This window comes from Chaetodon auriga, chromosome 10 (assembly GCF_051107435.1).
Source record: "Chaetodon auriga isolate fChaAug3 chromosome 10, fChaAug3.hap1, whole genome shotgun sequence".
NCBI lineage: Eukaryota > Metazoa > Chordata > Actinopteri > Chaetodontiformes > Chaetodontidae > Chaetodon > Chaetodon auriga.
The window spans coordinates 5,614,899-5,634,353 of NC_135083.1; the positions used below are offsets into that span (position 1 = coordinate 5,614,899).

The window sequence follows — 19,455 nt, forward strand, 5'->3', positions numbered from 1 at the left end:
CTGATCCTGAGCCAATCAGTAGCTGCTGTCCCGACCCTTCCGTACATTCACCCAGTGTGATTTAGCGCACACATAGCGGAACACGGTAAGTCTCCTGTGAAGCTTTACCCCTGTGTAAAATTAGCAATTTAATAGCTAATTATCCAGCTTGTAACTTCATTAGTTTAACGATTAGTCCCTAAATACTTGGTTGTCTCCGGTGAGACACTAAAATGAGTCCCAGCTCCACTCTAGCGAAATATTTTTTGTGAGTCAAATAGCTTAGCTTACAGGCTAACCTAGATGCCTGGATTCAGTAGCTAACGTCAGCTAATGACTAACTAACGAGTTGTCGATACAAACATGGTTTATGGTTCAAGTACTTTAAAGTACGATTGTATCTCATTCGCTTCATGTAGTTTGTAGTTTATCTACACGTCAACGAAAACCCAACGAGCGTGCGAAGACTCAAACGTTAGATGAAATACAGAACGAGATTTAAGAGTTCAGCCTAATGCTAACTGGCTAACTAACTTATTAGCCGTCACTGTAGGCTAAACAGTCAATGTTAACCGTTTGGCGACTTAAAACGGAGTTTAATGTTTCTCGGGCGTGAACTAACGTTAAACTGTGAGCTCAACTCAATCTTCTCTGCCGAGCCAACCTTAGTTAACACAGTGTTTGTGCCGCACAGCTCGCCGTATCTTTTCTAGGCTAACACCCAATAACGTTAGCTAGCATTTACCAAATGTTGCTAGCCGAATGCTAACATTTGAGTTGTTAAAGCGTAGTCGAGATCAAGCTATTTTTTGGCAACGACCTCTCGAACTTAAAGTTAAATTCACGCTTTAATTATGTTGACCCATTAATACTGCCGACTTTGGCTGGTCATTTCCAACGATGAATTTCTGTTGCATTGGGAAACTAATAGCCACACCCTTCCTTTCGAAACCAACTACCCCAGAAGTTATCCTGAAAATAAGTTCATTGTAATGTGTTGTTTCGCACGCCAACACAGCGCTACCCGTTTAACTTAAAAAGTCGAGATAGACCATTTAAAAGTTCTAATAAAGTGTGTTTGTGGAAAGTTTTTTTCTGTATTTTGAATTGAACTGCAAGGTAGTTTGGAGTGGCCCAGTTAGCCATAATAAAAGAAAAATGTGCTGAATATTTTAGACAAACAAATAATTGTCCTACTGTTTGTGTGTTGATCAGCAACAGGTGTTATAAGGAATAAGTTTACTGTTTGTCATGTAACATGCTGCATTTCACCTCCAGACTCCATATAGTAGAGTCATACAGCTTAGACTGGCAACAGAAAGTCATCCCTCCAGAACATAATACACTCTGTGATTGATCACACTGCACAGCAGATTATTTAAAAAATAATACTAATCACCTGCTTTTCCAATGGTCTCAGGTGAAACATTTGCCTCTCTAAATATTTGTCTTATTTGTGTGCCTTTCTAAACATATAAGCAACATCTGGAGTTTTGACCTAAATGACTCCAGCTTTATGTAGACTGATAATTTAGTGCTGGTCTGAATGTAAACTTAAATATTTGGTTACGTTTGGACGGTTTCCTGTTTCAACAGCTTGGTGTAGCCTAGCTTTCTGGCACCCAACCGACCCTCAGCACCTACCCGCTGACATCAGTGTACCTGAGGATCTGCCAGGCCCCCCATCCTCCCCAGATGTAGAGGGAGTTGTCATCTGCAGCAGCCGTGTACAAAGTAGGTGAAGTTGTTTTCATGGCATAAATGTGCTGGGTTTTTCTCCCCCACTGCACAGATTTTGGGCAGAATATATTCAATATGTAAGGCTTTTTTCATTTGTAGATTGGGGTAGACATTTTCTTCCTGAGCATAAATGTGGGGTTACGTGTTTATTAGCTGTAAGCATTGTGGCCTACCAACAAGGAGGCACTCAAAAGCAACGCCAGTAAAATTCATGAGTAGTATTGGTGAAGGTTGTCACCTCAAGTGCTCGATACCTGTAATGTTTGAATCCAGGCTCATATCTAATCAGAAGAAAGGTTTAGTTTTCTTATCTGATATCAAGGTTTCCAAGAAAGTTTTGTGACACCCACATAATTTGCATCTTGAACAAAGATTGGTTTGCCATAATTGCATTTTAACAAATGCATCAGGCGCATGTTGGTGTCAACCTTAGGTGCACCCCCTCGCCCTGGTAATGATTTCAGCTCAGTGGTCATGCATGCACCCTCTGATCTCCATTTTCTGTTTGTATGGTGTACTTGAGTCGAGGAGGGTCATTACAATGGCTCTTTGTAGAGTGCCTCGTGTGCCTGTCTCACACTGTGGGTTTCTGGTGGTGCTTCATACGTCGTAGTTAGAATTGCAAATGCCATTCGAGTGTGACAGAGTGGTTTTTGTATTGTTTTGTCTCTGCATTTGACAAATGTCCGACAGACCTAGTATGATTAGTAGATTCAAAGAGGTTCTTAAATGAGATTTTTACTGTGCATCGCCCCCTCTTTGACATTTGTGCATCAAATGAAGATTACATTTGCATTTCAGAATGCCCTTTAAAACACAGCTCCTCGAAAGCGCTTTTCACCACATGTGCCTCTGTATGTGTGCAGGAACAGTTTAGTTATGTGACTGTTGGCTAAGATGATGTTTTTCTGCGCTGTTACTCATTATCTCTGAACTTCACCTTAAAACCAGAATTCATTTGCTATATAGATGTAACTAAACATGAAAATTCTCTAATTTCACGTCCCCATTGAGTCAGGTCTATCAAAGCACTCTGCAAATTAGACAGATCTACTCAAGTTTTCTCTGAAATAGCAGATTGCAGAATAGTGTTGGGGGGATTTGTTTTTGGTGGAACAGAAAAAGGGTAACTTGTTTTGCATTTGTATTGTTAGCAACCAGGTGAGGGTAACTTGCTGTTTTCACCATAGATCAGCGTGTTGCTTGCTAGCTCGGAGGCTGCTGTTTCCTGTAGTGAAGGGTATTTTGAATATGGTAGCATGCAGACAGCAGAATGGTTTGCAGCCAATGGCAGGCCTATACCCGCACCCTGCATCCATGAGTCAGACTATCTGTGAAATGTTCATGTCATGTCAACTCGGCATTGGCGGTTTTGATTGGCAGTGTGATGTGGTAATTGCCAGCCTTCACAGTCACACATTTTCAACTTTCACAAGACAAAAAACATGAGCGTTACATGACATTGTGGTGGTAAATGGCGCCGCAGAAGAAAAGCCCTCTGTCTACTCGATTGCTTAATGATGCATGTATGGTAATAATTATAATCAGCAGAGTTATCAAAGATGTTAGCGCTTCAGAGACCGACCCTGTACGATTGCAGATTGTTTGACGAAAAGCGTCTTCATCCTAAACACTTTCATGGCTGTGTCAGTTCTTCTGACTGCTGGTATTTTCTAGGCCACATACACTGTCTAAAGTGTGTCAGCCTGATGGAGTTGATGATGGGTCATTCTCAGTGGCCTTTCTCCTCTATATTGTAATGAGATTAGGTTATTTGTGGCACTGGAGCTGATACCTAGTGACTACACTGTCATTTTAAGAATCTGGAGTCTGCGGCTCCACATTTTATCATATGGATACATGTTTTTATTGTAGAGATGCTTAATTATTCTTTTATGTCAGTGCTGCTGCTGAGTGAAACACTGGTCTGAATTTCAGAGTTAAGGAAGCCCATCTATGGTTTCCTTCAGTTCTTCTTCTTCTTTTTTGTTTTGTTTTGTGTTTTTATTTAAGGCAACGCCCCCATTGTCATGACAGCTGAAGTCCCCTGGTAGTGGGTGGGAAAAAGAACTCCTTTTTTTGGCAGAGGAACGACATTTTAATCTGCTGATGTTAGCAGTGATACTGTATTGACAGGGTGTTCACACCGACACCAGCTCGGTCTCTTCACTCACTATATGATGAGACACGGTCTTTTGTTGCAAGCAGAACAGACTCCCAGTGACTTGTTTGTGTTGATGACAGTCTAAAAGCTCTGTTAGGGAGATTTCATATAAAGATTCAAATGAAACAGTGTTGTTGTAGTTGAATTATGGATGTGGCATGAATTAACTCCAGTTAGGTTGTTAAAATTACTCTTAATTTCATTTGGTTTTTGTTTAGTTTCATTTGTTATCCTTGTCTGTGGCACCTGTCAGACAAATACAACCACAGCCGAAGACCTCAAACAGCAGAGTGCTCCACAACAGCATCACCAACAATCAAGAATAATGAGATTGTCCTTGGCACAGGGTGATTTGGATAAAGTTAACGCTTGTTTAGATTAATCTGGCTCATTAGGTTTTTTTTCCCTGCAGCTGAAAATGACACAAAGATCCTCTGTCTCACTTTCTCATTCTCCCTCTGTCCTTTCACAGACCCTTGTGCTGTCCAGTGAAGTTGCCCACCATGCGCGAGTACAAGCTAGTGGTGCTGGGATCAGGAGGCGTGGGAAAATCAGCACTGGTGAGTAATGGCCACTACCACAGAGGGACTCAGCGGCAGGGACAACTGAGTCATATGTTCATGACAGTTTTATAGTCACGCGGTGTCACTGACATGATTATTATGCAATTTCCAATCAGTTGGGGTGCTGAAAATGAGGAGGCCAATTATGTATAAAAATGAATATATATGTATATATATATAAAAAATGAAGAGATGGATTCTTAGCGCTACAACAACGGCATTGTGGTACACAGCTTTATTCTGCAAATAACAGTATTTGTGGATTTGTGCCACTATAAATAAAATCAGGACGAGGCAGGAAGAATAAGCCTGGGTTATGAGCCGTGCTGCTTCAAGAATGCAAATGATCCTTGTTATGGAATTAAACCAGCTTTAGTCAGAGATGAGTGTTGATCATGTATTATAATATTTGAATCTACAATAATTGAATTTTTCTTTTGCACGATATGAATGAAGTAGCACAAACAGTGAAAACCATGTAATTGACACGTTTACCAGTTTGATTAGCAGCGATTTTGCGTCGTGATGTTTTCCTTTGCTTCATTTGTCCATTTCAGACGGTCCAATTTGTGCAAGGCATTTTTGTGGAGAAGTATGACCCCACAATAGAAGACTCCTACAGAAAGGTAAGCTCAGAAACGCCCTTTACGCTCCTCATTTGACCTCCTCAAAGCAGCTCAATAATCGGCTGCTTAAATGCTTCCACTTGTATTAATGCATTCATGTTTGTTTTTCTCTAACAGCAAGTCGAGGTCGATGGGCAGCAGTGTATGCTGGAAATCCTTGACACGGCTGGAACAGTAAGTCACGTCGGAGTGTCAGGTTGACGGGTCCTACAAGATCAATGCAAGCAGCCCGCTGATGGCCTCCCCCCCTTTCTTATTGTTTCTATAGGAACAGTTCACAGCTATGAGGGACCTGTACATGAAGAACGGCCAAGGTTTTGCTTTGGTGTACTCCATTACAGCACAGTCAACATTTAACGACCTACAGGACCTCCGGGAACAGATCCTGCGAGTAAAGGACACTGAGGACGTGAGTGTTAGACTCTTTTTAAAATGTTCATTTGTCTTGTCTCATTCATACTGAATCAATTTTTTATCAGTAATCATAGAGCAGGAAGTAGGAACCAAGGCAACATGGTGGTATCACTTTAAGATATTGCTATTTACCATAATGCAAGGAAAAGCAACAAATTCTCATAATTGAGAAGCTGGAACCATCAAATGTTTTGCAGTTTTGCTTCAACAATTACCTAAATGATTAAAACTACCATAAAAGTAGTGGCAGATTAATTTCCTGTTGATCGATTAATCAGTTCATCGGGTAAGTGTTGCAGCTCTAAAAACAGATCTGTTGTTCAGATGTGTTTTTAAATTATGTATGTGGGAGCATTTCCTCAACCCATAAAGGAACACTTAAAAACAACAGCTCTCTTTTTTTTCTTGTGAACAAAAGGAGGAACAAACAGTGGACGTGTTGTGTGCCAGACGTGTTCACAGAGTAGGAAGAGCTGTGCAACAGAAAACGTCTGCAAACATACATGTGATAATGTATAAAGAAGACGTGTGTATGTATGTGTGAATTCTGGCCCACATAAAAAGACATGATGAAACATTCAGTCCTTCACTTCCTGCAATTCAAAATCAATACATTTGGAGAAACATGCTTCTCATAATGTATGCTTCATCATGTCATATCAGTATTAAAATGTATTTTCCTCATTGTTTTTTCCAATATAAGCCCTTCTTTTAATTCTTTAAGACACCTCCTCCATCTGCACAGAGTTTCTCTTCAATGATAACCTTTGGTGTCTCTCTGTATAATCTGCCGGTGTCGCCTCTCAGGCTCATCACTCCCTCATTAAAGTCAGCTCTGCGGGAGAGAGGGCAGAGCGAAGGGAGGCAGGAACTTAGTGACAGGGTGGAAATGTCAGAGCTGTTGTTAGATGCTATCTGCCACTTTCAGTCTTGGTCTCCTCATCTCTTAATTTAGAGAGAGGATCTACAGCATGCTGAGTGTGTGCTTTACTTATTCATCGCAGGTTGCTCGCTCGGTCTCTTGGTTAAGGCGTCGCTTTTCTAAACCATTTTGCGCATAAGATCATAAAACAGTGCCAGGTGATGAGAACACAGTGTTGAAAATGCTGTGCAAAGTAATTTTGACATTTCTGCTCATCAATCAGGTTCCCATGATCCTGGTGGGAAATAAATGTGACCTGGAGGATGAGCGAGTGGTGGGCAAGGAGCAGGGTCAGAACCTGGCCCGTCAGTGGAACAACTGTGCCTTTTTAGAGACTTCAGCTAAATCAAAGATCAATGTTAATGAGGTGAGTAATACTACTACACCACATACCCTCTAGAGCCGCAACGAACAGTTTTGTCATTTGTTTGGTCTGTAGAAGATTAGAAAATAGTGAAAGTGCCCATCGTAATTTCTCAAAGCCCAAGGTGACTCATTTTCAAAGATATTCAATTTACCATCATATACGAGCAGGAAATACAGAAAATATTCACATTTGAAACCCTAGAAAACAGTGAATTGGGCATTTTTTTACTTGAAAAATGACTCAAAGCCATAAATCAGTAATCAGAATAGTTGCTTGTTAATTTTCTGGTGATGAATTCATCAATTTATTGTTGCAGATTTATGGCCTGCTCATACATTTCTGCTATAATACTGATAAAAAATGCTTACTATGTGTGTGTTTCGATGAGAAAACATAAGTGACTTTGTTGAGCCGCAAGCCTCCATATAACAAAACATCCTGTACTTCCATCATATGAGGAAGAAAAATGGCTGAAATGGAATCAGTGACTTCCCACTGCAAGATATTAGTTCTGTGTCCTTTGCTGCAGCAAAATGTTGAAACCATGGAACTTCCTCTGTTGTAGATTTTCTATGATCTGGTGCGACAGATCAACAGAAAAACGCCGATGGAAAAGAAGAAGACAAAAAAGAAGTCGAGTTGCACACTGCTCTAAAATGCCCTCCCACAGTAGCTCCAGGCCAGGTGAGTGGGTGTTGAAACAAAATTTATTCCAGACATGTGCAGGGCTCCCGCTGCTCTCTGAGCTCTGGATTGTCGCTGAATGTTTGGAGGTTTATCGCGGTGGTTATTAAAGCGAGCGTGCATTGTGTTGCAGTAACAGGATAAACTCGGTAAATGGATGTTGAAAGCGTCACTGATGTCGTTGAAACAATGATGACTCATAAAGCATCACTGCAGGTTTAAGAGTAAACCTTTTGTCGGCGGGGCAGGGGGTTGAATTAATTAATGAAAGCCCTCTTTAGTCCCCTTTTGCCTTGTGGTGCCGTCACTCATACATCCTCTGTTTTCTCATGTACCTGGAACCATTGTTCAGTTTCGGACGATTACTCAAACCTAAATATGTAGAAACCATTTTCTGTGCTTCACCTTTTACTTTGAACCCAGACGGTTCTTAATGTTTTATGTAAATGTGTCCAGTCGTAAACCTTTCATGAATGTTGTGGCTCCACCTGCTGTTGGAGCTTTATAACTGCACCTCAGTAAAGCAGTGTTGCTGCATGTCCTAGCCTGTTTTCTGCAAATAATGTACTGTATGAATACACTAGACTTTACATAACCAGCCCCTGTTTCCCAAAGCAGGCCACCGTGTGTTTGTGTGTGCCTCGAGCTTTGTGCATGTAAATAGTGTAAGTGATGGGATGACAAGTCCCTCTTGTGTAGCTTCACATAAGCTTTGCAGTCCATTTTAGCCCATAACAAGGACTGAATGTTGTCCCTCATCACACTGGCGGTGCTTTAAATGGCCGGTATGAACAGGAGCAATGATTGCAGCAGGTAGAACCAGTTTGAGTGTTCATGCAGGTACCTGATAGAAAAAAAATGGGAACTTGTCCTTTTCAGTGTATGATTTGTATGACAGGGATAAATTTGCTAAAACACTGGTTTCTATTAGTGGTCTCAAACCTTTTCGTTCTATAAGAGCGTCACGAGCTGAGAGGATGTTTTACATTCAGTGAGGTCGTCAAACTGCTTTACGCTGGTGGTTTATTTTGGCCACTGAAGTGAATTGAAGTCTTTTTAATAGCTGTCTTTATTTCACCGGAATAAACTCCCAAAGCAGACTCAGTCTAAGGTCCCCCACTTATTAAGTATACGTGTTTTTTTTTTCCCCCACATTTGATTTTAGAGCACTTTAATTTTATTACAAGGCTGCCAAACCGGAGCATAAAAATCGGCTTTTTATTTTACACTTAATAAGCTGCAACAAAAGCACTTAAACTCGAACCAGCAGCACTCTGATTTACTGAGACACACCTGGCACCAAAATGTCTCCTTTTAAACCTGAGAGAGTGGTTTACCTGCAGCCCAGGCAGTTTTAAGAGCCGTAGACAGCTGATTGTGTTTTCACAGAGATTTAGCGCGACTGCTTCCCATCTCATCTGCAAGGAGGAAGTTGCTGTCAGCCAAGGGTGCGATGTCAGAGGCAGCACTTTACTGAACACGCTGAGCAGTGCGACAGGGAGAGGATGGAAATATCGCTAATTGATGGAAAAATAAACACTGGAGTTTGTTTTTTTTTTTTCTCTCCACCTCTAACAGTTTGAGTGGCACCTGTAGCTCCCCTGTCCTTTGAGTTTGAGACCTCTGCTCTGAACTGAGGCTCCTCTTGTGCCAGCAGACAGCTCATGTTCTACACAATGTTAAATATGCACTGACATTATTTTTTTTTTCTTGCTCGCAGAAACTTGTAATGATTAACTGTTTCCCAGTGGATCGTGCCAGCATTCCAAGTCCTCTCCAGAGCATTTTGAAAAAGGCTGACAGAGATACTTCACCACTCGCAAAATGGCAGGAGACGGCACATACTCTCAAGATACTCCTCTCTGCTTTTTAATGGCAAAGAAATCCACCTTTTTTTTTTCTTTTTTTTTTTTTTTGTATCGTCAGGCTGATGACAACTCTGTTTTTGTTTTAAGTTTGTTTTTCTTCTCCAAGGTGTCTTTCTTTTGGAAATGTCGGTGTAAAAGAAGAGACTGTGGGTTTAAATCCGTGTATGGGAACTAAAATGTTTTATTAAAAGTAACAGCAGTCTTTGGCATATTGTGACAACACGTTTGCAAAAGAAAACATGTGAAATGTTGGCCTACATTTCTGCACTAACGGTGTCAACAGAGATGCATCATTGTCCATAAGTTACTCGCTCCTACTTACAAGGATGTGTATTGATGAGATAACATCTTTCCTAAGTGACTTTGTTTTATATTGAAAGCTGCAAGCCTTCCATATTTCCCATAATATATTCTACTTCCATTTTTGCATAATAAAGCTAAGGAAATTAGTATTTTATAGACTGATGGGGAAAATGGTGTGTTCTGATTTGTGTCTTGAGGCTGAAAATATATTGTACTAAAACCAACTCTAATATTGCTGTCACAGATGATTTTCCAGCTTTTATGAATGATTAAATTTTAGTACATTTTCATTATTTTTGGTCTCCTTTCTGTCCTTATTCAAAGTGTTGTTAAACACCTTTTGTGTGCTGAAGCTGCAGGTTGCAAACGAAACATTTCTTCGTTTCCTCCACAGAAGAAAACAGCTGAAGCTGGTGATGTATTGGTAAAGTTCTGGTTTTGGTTGTCATGACACACAGCAGCGACAGGATCGATACCTCCAAGAGGGCCTCGACAACTGAAAGTGTAACTGTAGTGTTTCCTGTTGGCAGAAGTGACAGCCTAAGCCCAAGCCACCAGAGTTTTAGTGGAGGAGTTGAGTCAGCTGAGCTGCAGCGGAGGCTGGAGCCAAGAGAGGAAGGAGCAGAGAAAGAGGAACCCTGACTGCAGACTGAGAGATGAAGGCAGCGAAAGCAGAATAGAAACTGATCAGATGATGGACTCCATCAGCTCAGAATGATGGTGAGACACAAAGGCCTCTTTATGGTTCAGTAACACTTCACTGCAAACATCACCTCCTGATACCTTGACAGTATATGATGTGAAGTTTTACAGAAGAGCAAACAGCTGCCAGTATATCTACAGACATGTGCCTGTGAACTTCAACTACGCAGTGACAGAAAGTACATTTACTCAAGCACTGTAGGAAATAACAGTGTTGAAGTCTTAGTATTAAGTAAAGTTTCTTTATATAGGACCAGGTTTGATGTGCACAGCTTGAGTCCTACTTTATACTTCTAGAATACTAATTATCTGATAGCTGTAGTTACAGATTAATATTTTACATAAAAAACTTCCAAGCATATAAAAATGCAATGTGCAGTAGTTCCCAACTTTATTTCTTGTGACCATTTAGAAAGAAAACTGTCTCGTTGGGGTCTCTTGTTACATCAGATTAGATTGCCCCCAAAGAGAGATCTGCCTGTAAACTTTGTTCCTTTCAAATTACTCAAAGAGGTAAAAGTATCCAATATTTCACAAAATATGTGACCATCTTAGGACCTCTAACGTATTTACAGTATCTGGTGACCCTTTTGAGGGCCCCTGGCCACTCTGTGTTGGGAACCACGTGGTTTAACAATCTAACTCTGCAACATGCTAATCACATTGATGCAGTATTATCTGATAATGTAATATATATTGTGGTACTTTAAGGGCGCCTTGCTGATAATATAGTACTTTTACATAAGTGGGGTTTTGAATGCAATACCTTAGATTGTTGTACATTTACTTAACTGAGTACTTCTGCAACCACCAGCTACAAGCAGGCTGATTCTGTATTGCTAAAGGTCACAGTCCCTCTGCTCCTGCTGTATGAGCGGAGTCCAGGCTGTGCAGGAAGAGGAGCGATAAAAGCCCCCAGCCTGAGTCCAGCACTTAAAGCCCCCTTTGGTCCGCAGAGACCTTCTTTGTGAGGGCACCAGACCAGACCTGCAGCTCTTATGTCGTCGCAATTAAAGTCCCATTTTCTCTGTATTATCACCGCTGATTGATGAGCGGCGGTGACTCGCCATCTCCCTCACCTCTCCCGGCCCTCCTCCCTGCCTCCTTTCCCCTCCCTCTCTCCCGCACGCATGCATACAGAGCGACGGGCTACGCGACCCCCCTCCCCCCCTTCCATCATTTTCCCATCTCTTACTCACTCTCTTCCCTACAACAAACATGGCCGCGAAATCTGATGGTGCACCCGTCTCTCTACGAAACGAAATCCCACCCGAGTGTCCCTCCAGGTCGGACCCGCGGCCTCCTCAGCACCGTCCCTCCGAGCAGCGCTACTCCCTCCCGGACTGCTGCTGGACGCTCTGCGCCCTTTTGGTCTTCTTCTCGGACGGGGCCTCAGACCTGTGGCTGGCCGCGGACTACTACCTATGGAGGGACTACTGGTGCTTTGCACTGACTCTGGTCTTTGTGATAGTCCCGTCCGTGGTCGTGCAAGTGTTGAGCTTCCGATGGTTCGCCTACGATTTCTCGAAAACCGTCGAGAGCGGCACGGCGGCGGCCGCCGTGGTGGCTGCGTCGGGAGCGGAGGAGAGCGACTTCAGCACCAAGGGCAGCGGCGAGCGGGGCGCTGGCCGCACTGCCGCGGCCGGGGTGCTGCCGGGGCCGGGCACCGGGGGAGGAGCCCGGGGCTGCTGCAGAGTGTTCATGTGGCTCTTCCAGGCTATCATTCACATATTTCAGCTGGCACAGGTCTGGAGGTAAGTCTGAACACTCATAAACGTGATCTGAGAGGAGGGGGGAAACTATACGTTCTGCATCTGCTTTTGTGTGTGTGTGTGTGTATGTGTGAGTGTGTGAGTGTGTATGTGTGAGTGTGCGTGCACATGCAGTCTCCAGAGCCGAGCATCACTCCCTGTAGCTTAACGCTTATGAAACGTAATCATTCAGGGAGGACTGTGCCCAAAATGCCAGAATGTCTTTTTGTATTGTTTGACGTTTCTCCCCAGCTTGGAAAGGGAGAATCAGACTCCACCCACTCCCACCCCCCCACCCCCCAGCCCCCTGACGCGCTTTTAGGTCAATCATCTCCCGGGAAAATCATCAACTCCACACCAATCGCCTTATATAGAAAAATAAAAAAGGAGTCTGACTGCTGAAGAAACTGAATAGTCATAAATGTCATGAGAGTTGCTTCCTATTTGCAGTGATGTGTGTACCCACCTCCCTCTCTGTCTAGTGTATTTTCAGCTCTTGGCTTGAGGCTCCTTCTCTTTATGTTTGTAAAATCCATATTCTCAAATCTCCCGGCAGGTTTCAGATTGTGAGCCGGCTTCTCTCCGCTGAGCCCAAACATGTTTAATTACCAGGCATGCTCTGAGACTAAAAACAAACCAGGGTGCACTTTGGCATTACTCTCACTCGGATGGTAGTAGGTCTGTAGGTCAGCTACTCAGTCAGAGATGGTGAGGCAGTGCTCAAGCCTCCAGTGCCCTGATGGGGTTTGACAGGCTTGAACTGCTGCCAGTCAGAGGGAGGCATTCAGCTGAACTGTGGTGGGAGGAGGGTTAGAGGAAATGTGATGTTACTCAAAGACAAGTTGTATTATACGGACTCTCTGGGATGTTACAGAGAGGCAAATTAACATGTAATGATGAAATCAGATGCAAATCAGCTTTGTGATTTATCTGTAGGCTCCTGCCTGTGTCTGTCTTTGTGGTCTCTCTCTTCCTGCCTCTTTAGACAGCCCTATGGGTAATATATATTGATTCTTCATTTCCTCTTGGAGACTTAGACCTCTATGTGTGAGTGTGTCCAGGAGCACATTAAAACATTGCGGCGGCACAGAATTACCGGTAATGCCATTAAAGCTGTTGTGTGCGCGCCGTTCATCGCTGCTGCTCTCAGACCAGCATGTCTGCACATTAAGAGGATTACCGCTGTGTGTTTTACCTTCAGCTGTTAACTCAGGAATGATCCGTCACTGATACACAGTTAGGCAGGTGAATCGGGATCAATTTAGGCCGGCTACCAGAATTAAATGTCAGCGCACAAGAGATGGGATATGGGGTTGTGTTACAGACACAGTTAGCGTGATGAAACTCTGTGTGTGTGTGTGTGTGTGTGTGTGTGTGTGTGTGTGTGTGTGTGTGTGTCCTCCTGAGCATTTGACCCTCATTACTGCACGTATTCTCTATTTCGTCAGTGTGTTACATCCCTAGGCGCACTTTGTGTAGCAGGAACCAGAACAAAAAAGGGTTACACAAACTCCCAGCGTGGTTCACTGGGCTTGTTGACATCGGGCTCTTCTGACCCTTCTCCTCGAGGCAATTACTGAGACATTTATAGCTCCAGTCCTCTGTGGCAACCACCATTCTTTTTCAAACAATTAGGTTCCTTGTATAAAGTTAATCATTGACATGTTTGCATGGTAGGAAAAGGTGTCACGTGTCAACACATTAGTGCAGAAATGTGTTTGCACGGTTCGTGTGTCTACAAAACGACGTGCGTTCGTCATACAAGGTCATTATAGAACGGGGGGGGGGGGGGGGACTGCATGTCAGCAAAGCTCAGGAGTTAAACAAGGGATTTATAGCGAGCTCTCTTTTTTCCTCCCTAACCTTCAGTCTGAAGAGTGGATTGAGAGCGTTTATTTCTTCGCTCTTCTCAGCCCCTCATATTTTTCTGCAGCCCTCTGACTGATTTTATGTGAAGCGAGATTGCAGACAAGCTCTACATTCACCCCCACCCCTCCAATGCCTGTACTAAAATTAAAACCACAGAGCTGCTTAGTTCAGTTTCAGTCTAATCTAAATCCTAGAGGAGCAAGCAACTAGCTTTTTGGCAAGAACTACTGACAGCTCCCAGAGTTTGGAATAATGAGTTATGACTTCTGAGAGTCTGTGTTTGATGTCCAAAAGTTTTAGAAGCACAGTGTTAAGCCCTAAAATTCCCACTTTTTTTCCCCAAAATGCTCTGATGAACGTGTCTGAATGGTGTATGCCTCTGATACGCAGGTATGTCCACGCCCTGTATTTGGGCGTGCAGAGCCGCTGGCACAGGGACCCCGAGCGCCGTCACTACTACTGGCGGATGATGTTTGAGAGCGCCGATATCAGCATGCTGCGCCTGCTCGAGTCCTTCCTGAAGAGCGCCCCTCAGCTGGTGCTGCAGCTCAGCATCATGATCCAGGCCAGTCAGGTGCTGCCCCTGCAGGGTGAGTGCCCCGAAATCACCACATCAGTCAATCATACTTCTGCAGCCCACACTGTGCATGATGAGTCACTTGTGCTCGCCTCAGTCGGGCCTCCACAGAGCGTAGCTGTGCTAAATGGTAAGACAGCGACCCCAGAGCCATTTCCATGTCTCATTTGCTCAGTCTCTGTCTTCCCTCTGTCCCCCCAGGGCTTTCAGCTTCTGCCTCGCTGATATCCCTCGCCTGGATGATCGCCTCCTATCAGAAAGTCCTGAGGGACTCCCGAGACGATAAGCTACCCATGACTTACAAGGCCGTCATAGTTCAGATTCTGTGGCACCTGTTCACCATCGGGGCCCGCACTCTGGCCTTCGCCCTCTTTGCCTCCGTGTTCCAGCTTTACTTCGGCATCTTCATCGTGGCCCACTGGTGCATCATGACGTTTTGGATAATTCAAGGCGAAACGGACTTCTGCATGTCCAAATGGGAGGAGATCATCTATAACATGATGGTGGGCATTGTGTATGTTTTCTGCTGGTTCAGTGTGAGAGAGGGGCGCACTCGCTGCCGGATGCTCATCTACAGCCTGACTGTGTTCATCGAGAATGTGGCGCTCACCACTGCCTGGTACCTGTACCGCGGCTCTCGTACCTCAGACTTCTACGCCGTCATCATGGTGTGCGTGGTGGCCAGCAGCTACGCTCTGGGCACCTTCTTCATGTTTGTGTACTACTGTCTGCTGCACCCCGACGGCCCTGTCTCAGGGTGGGGTTATATTGTGGAGAAGGAGGTGCCTGTGGAGTCGCTGGTCTCCCCGGCCTCCAGCCTCCCGCCTGACCTCGTGAGCAGCCCTCCCAGGACCCTTCAGAGAACTAAAGGGTGTGACAGAGACCAGGGGCCTGGGATAGATGGAGACGTGTTTCAGGTGCGACCCCCTCGGGGAGCTCAGGCCCCAGTGACCCGCCTCACACCCAGGACAGAGGGGCCTGTCATCCGAATAGACCTGCCTAGGAAGAAGTACCCCGCCTGGGACGCTCACTTCATCGACCGCCGGCTGCGTAAAACCATCCTGGTGCTCGAAAGCGCTGCCCCGGTCACGCCAAGGATTCAGTACCGCTGTCTGGGCACACCCAAAGAAGTGATGGAGTACGAGACCACCGTGTGATGTGCTGAAGGTGCTGTGACTCAGCTCGCTGCCGTGTGGACACCCTGCCTTACATAAAATGGCAGGTGGATGACTCTCACTGAGCAGTCTGTTTCAGCTCCACGCCCACTTGATTGCTCTCTGTACTGTCAAGCGGTGGAGACGGACAGGCGAGGAAGGGGACGGAGTGTGGTGTCTCTATTTTTTTACAAAGGCAAAATGCTGTGATGTTGACTCACGATGGTGCGTATTTCGGTTTCTGTATCATTTCTCAGGTCAGGGCGTGGTACAGGAAGAGGTCGACGGCGGCGGCGAAGCTCGCTGTCCGGCGAGCGTAGAGGAAAGCACAGGTAGGCAAAGAAGTGCAGCTGTACGATTACCAATCAGAGGCAGAAAGTCCTCCTCAGTGAAGGTGCTTCAGCACATCCTCTCAAGGCGGTTCGACAACAGAGACGAGCCTTCAACATGCATGATTATTTATGGCAGCTAGATCTGAAACACCCCTGAACCAGATGCAGGAGAGGAGAAGGTGAACTCACACTGTAATCTCAAACACAAGCTACAATAAAGACAAACGCAGGCACTGATAATCCTCATCGTGATTTTCCATAGCTATTCACTCATGTTGAAGGAGTCTCTGAGAAGGCTGCTTCGGATCTGAAGGGCGGTTTAAAAGCAACATTTGAGTTGAATGTAAAAACAGTTGAAAATGTGATTATTTGTGACGAGGCTTTGAGCATTTTCATGCTGTTAGTGGGATTTACAACATTCCTGTGGTACTATATTTGTTTTTTGAGGTAAGCTAGAACAAAAAAAAACAAAAAAAAAAACAAAACAAAAGAGATTTGTGTGTGTTTACAAGCAATCTGTTGTTTCTGGGAGATGCCATCACTATTATTCTAATAAGATGCACCTTCATTCAGAATGTGTATGTACTGAACAATAGCTACATTATGATTTACATTTACATTTACAGGATGTATTCTACTGATAGGACTCTCAACAGTTGTATTTTCATACTGCATCCACATTACACAGCGAACAGGACAGACATGAATTTCCATGTATATTAAACTGTACAATGAAGTGGAGGTTTCAGAGGGACAGCACCGTCTGTAATTGTACTGTATCCATACTTTGTTGTCCAAAAAAAAGTTTAAAAAAAAACAAACAAAAAAAAAATAGCTGCAGACGCCAGACTCCTACGAATAGCTTTGATATTATTGATGGTACAGGCATGTGGTACTTTGGTAACACTTTATTTTAGAGGTCTGTCATAATTTCCTTAAAAAAAACTTTCCTTGTTCGACGCTGCTAGTTTCGTGCTGATTTTAAAACCAGTTGTTGATTTCCGGAGGAATCTCTGCTCTATTTTAACCAAAGAAATTATTTATTCATAGTACACTAATTATCTTAAATCTTATTCTTCGGATATGTTGAATTGTGTGTAACCTGAGAGCGCCTGTGCTTGAAGTTATTGTTATTATCTCGAGATAACAAAGCTTGTTTTCTCCAGATAACGAGATCATTTCTGATGATTCATGAGTGGGCCGTGACGTGGACTCACCGCTCTGTGGGGCACGTCTGACAGCTTCAAAGCAAACCATGTGAACTTTTTATGAACTTTTGCCATTTGTTGAAAAGATATTTTTCCAGTGAATTCATATGAGAGTGATTACACTGTGGTTAAAGGACAGATTTACATACAGTAAACTCAAAGCACATGTGTCACTGTCACCACAACCCAAAGAATTCTCACTGGCATACAGGAAGTGGAAAAGAAACTACCCACACTGTTGTGTGTTTGTTGGTGTACTACAGTATGTATATGAAGAAGTAAGACTGAAGTACAGTCTGATGTGCTAACGAGTACTCTTTGATTTCACATTTTCAGCTTAAATCAACTGTCAAGGCTCAGTCAGCTCGAGCTGGCACAGCACTCCTGATCTCTGATAAACAAGTAATTGAGATAACGAGATAATTAAACCCAAACTGTGCTTTCTTGAGATAACGAAATAATTAACTTGATATAATGGCATTAAAAAAAAGTAATTCACGCACGCTCGTTCTGACCTGCTGTACACTGAACGAAAGAGTCCACATTACACACGCTTAGCTTTTAATTGGAATTGATTATCTGGTATTTACCACTTGAACACTGTCTATATTTTAATTATAATTAGTGCTTAATTGCAGAGTTCTTCCTGGTAATCTTCCGTGGAAATTATTCAGAATTTACGGACCTGTAAAATAAAGCGTTACCGTACTTTCTTTTATCAGGGTTGTTTTTCTATAGAATAGTGACAAGAGGGAAATTTCTGTGTGTGTCTGTGTGTGTTTGCGTGTATGTGTGTGTGAGCTCACATACCAGCATGTGTATGGGTGTATGTGGGGAAGGAGTCCTGCCACGTGCATTGAGGTTCATTTGAAAGCGTGTCACTGAGATATGACAGTTTTGTTGTAAACGCTGTCCAGTCGGCTCATATTTCTCAGATGACACTGGAATAAATAAATAGCCCACCGAGCACCTATACCACCGGAGGGGCTTCAACTATGGTGCTAACTGTTCAAATCCACCACGTAACAACCACACGGTGTACCATGAAATGGGCTTGTTGTGGCAGGAGCGGGCCGAGGCTGTACCTCAAACACAAAGCTAGAATCAAAAAGCCTTAAACTGGTCATGCCAGACTGTTGCTGTTCAGAGCAAGAAAAAAAAAAAAAAAAAAAAAAAAAGATGAACAAGAACGTGAAGACAATTTCATTATGTTGTTGTTGCTGAAATAAAGAGCAATGTGTTTACCTGACTTTCGCTGTTAGTGCATTTTTACACTGAGACAAGACAATTAAAATCACATACGTTAAATACAGTAGCTAGCTAGCTGGCTGGTTATATAGCTATAGCTACCCTGCTCTGTACCAAATTTTAAGCATTTATAAGGAGTAATTTTCATGTCATGTTAGCAGATCTGTGCTAACATGCTCACAATGATAATGCTAACATGCTAATGCTTAGCAGGTATAATGTTTAGCATCTTAGTTTAGCATGTCACTGCACTGACATTTAGCAATTAGCATTGAACACAAAGTACATCAAATGCTGATGGGTATGTCGTTAGTTTTTCAGGTACCTGCAGTAGATCCCCACAGTACTTACAAATCATCCTAAATGTCTGTATGTAATTTTATTTTCCATCCAATGGTTAAGAATTTAGTCAGTGGTGGACCTGATGAACTAACACTGCCATCCCTAGAGCCACACTGCTATCATGGCTAGAAAAGCACAAAATAATTAATTTATTTATTCATTTTACTGTTTGATTTTCTGTAAATTGTGTCTCTGTGCATAATGACTGATGTCAGGTAAGGTGTTGGTATACAGGTGTAGTTCTGGTGTAAAATACCAAATTCTGCATTATGTTTATATTTAATTTACCTAAACACAGTTAAAATTAGCCTTAGAATATATTTACAAAGCAATGACATATATTAGCATAAAAGACATTTGGAACATGTGTGTAATTGCTGAATGTAAATTCTCATTCTCATGTCAGTATACCCTAAATTTTTAGAAATACTAGCAAGGAGATGATAGACAGGCAGGTCTAAGGAGGCAGATTGTTCTGATTGGATTGAGACTAAATCCCATCTCTGTGACAGTGGAATGGTGGATTAGTGGCTCTGAATTTGTCACCTCTGCTTACTGCATATCCACAGAGGTTAGTGACCTCTCCACAGATGAACCTACTCTCAAACACTCTCTCTCGCATGCTGTCATTTTTTATTCTCC

General features: G+C 43.2%; 2 protein-coding genes across 3 annotated transcripts; both read left to right on the forward strand.

Moving 5' to 3' along the window:
* Positions 1 to 9,923, forward strand: rap1aa (RAP1A, member of RAS oncogene family a). The gene is made up of 9 exons (XM_076741231.1): positions 1 to 85; positions 1,576 to 1,713; positions 4,356 to 4,443; positions 5,004 to 5,072; positions 5,190 to 5,246; positions 5,341 to 5,481; positions 6,632 to 6,775; positions 7,341 to 7,459; positions 9,180 to 9,923. Exons 3-8 carry the CDS (start codon positions 4,387 to 4,389, stop codon positions 7,428 to 7,430), a joined length of 558 nt encoding a protein of 185 aa, XP_076597346.1. The 5' UTR covers positions 1 to 85; positions 1,576 to 1,713; positions 4,356 to 4,386; the 3' UTR covers positions 7,431 to 7,459; positions 9,180 to 9,923.
* A 1,615-nt stretch (positions 9,924 to 11,538) lies between these two features.
* On the forward strand, positions 11,539 to 16,471 carry xkr7a (XK related 7a). 2 transcript variants are annotated; one of them, XM_076741884.1, is made up of 3 exons: positions 11,539 to 12,086; positions 14,343 to 14,542; positions 14,731 to 16,471. In XM_076741884.1, exons 1-3 carry the CDS (start codon positions 11,551 to 11,553, stop codon positions 15,684 to 15,686), a joined length of 1,692 nt encoding a protein of 563 aa, XP_076597999.1. In that variant the 5' UTR covers positions 11,539 to 11,550; the 3' UTR covers positions 15,687 to 16,471. The 2 variants fall into 2 exon arrangements, with proteins under 2 accessions (XP_076597999.1, XP_076598000.1); XM_076741885.1 differs by lacking the exon at positions 11,539 to 12,086 and adding an exon at positions 12,716 to 12,881.
* The last annotated feature ends 2,984 nt before the right edge of the window (positions 16,472 to 19,455 follow it).

Bases quoted from the DNA above. Each gene is read 5' to 3' on its own strand.
- rap1aa (XM_076741231.1), top strand. From the start codon at position 4,387: ATGCGCGAGTACAAGCTAGTGGTGCTGGGATCAGGAGGCGTGGGAAAA. The intron at 5,247-5,340 runs GTAAGTCACGTC...TTGTTTCTATAG, and splicing joins TCCTTGACACGGCTGGAACA to GAACAGTTCACAGCTATGAG. The intron at 5,482-6,631 runs GTGAGTGTTAGA...CTCATCAATCAG, and splicing joins GAGTAAAGGACACTGAGGAC to GTTCCCATGATCCTGGTGGG.
- xkr7a (XM_076741884.1), top strand. From the start codon at position 11,551: ATGGCCGCGAAATCTGATGGTGCACCCGTCTCTCTACGAAACGAAATC. The intron at 12,087-14,342 runs GTAAGTCTGAAC...TCTGATACGCAG, and splicing joins CAGCTGGCACAGGTCTGGAG to GTATGTCCACGCCCTGTATT. The intron at 14,543-14,730 runs GTGAGTGCCCCG...CTGTCCCCCCAG, and splicing joins TCAGGTGCTGCCCCTGCAGG to GGCTTTCAGCTTCTGCCTCG.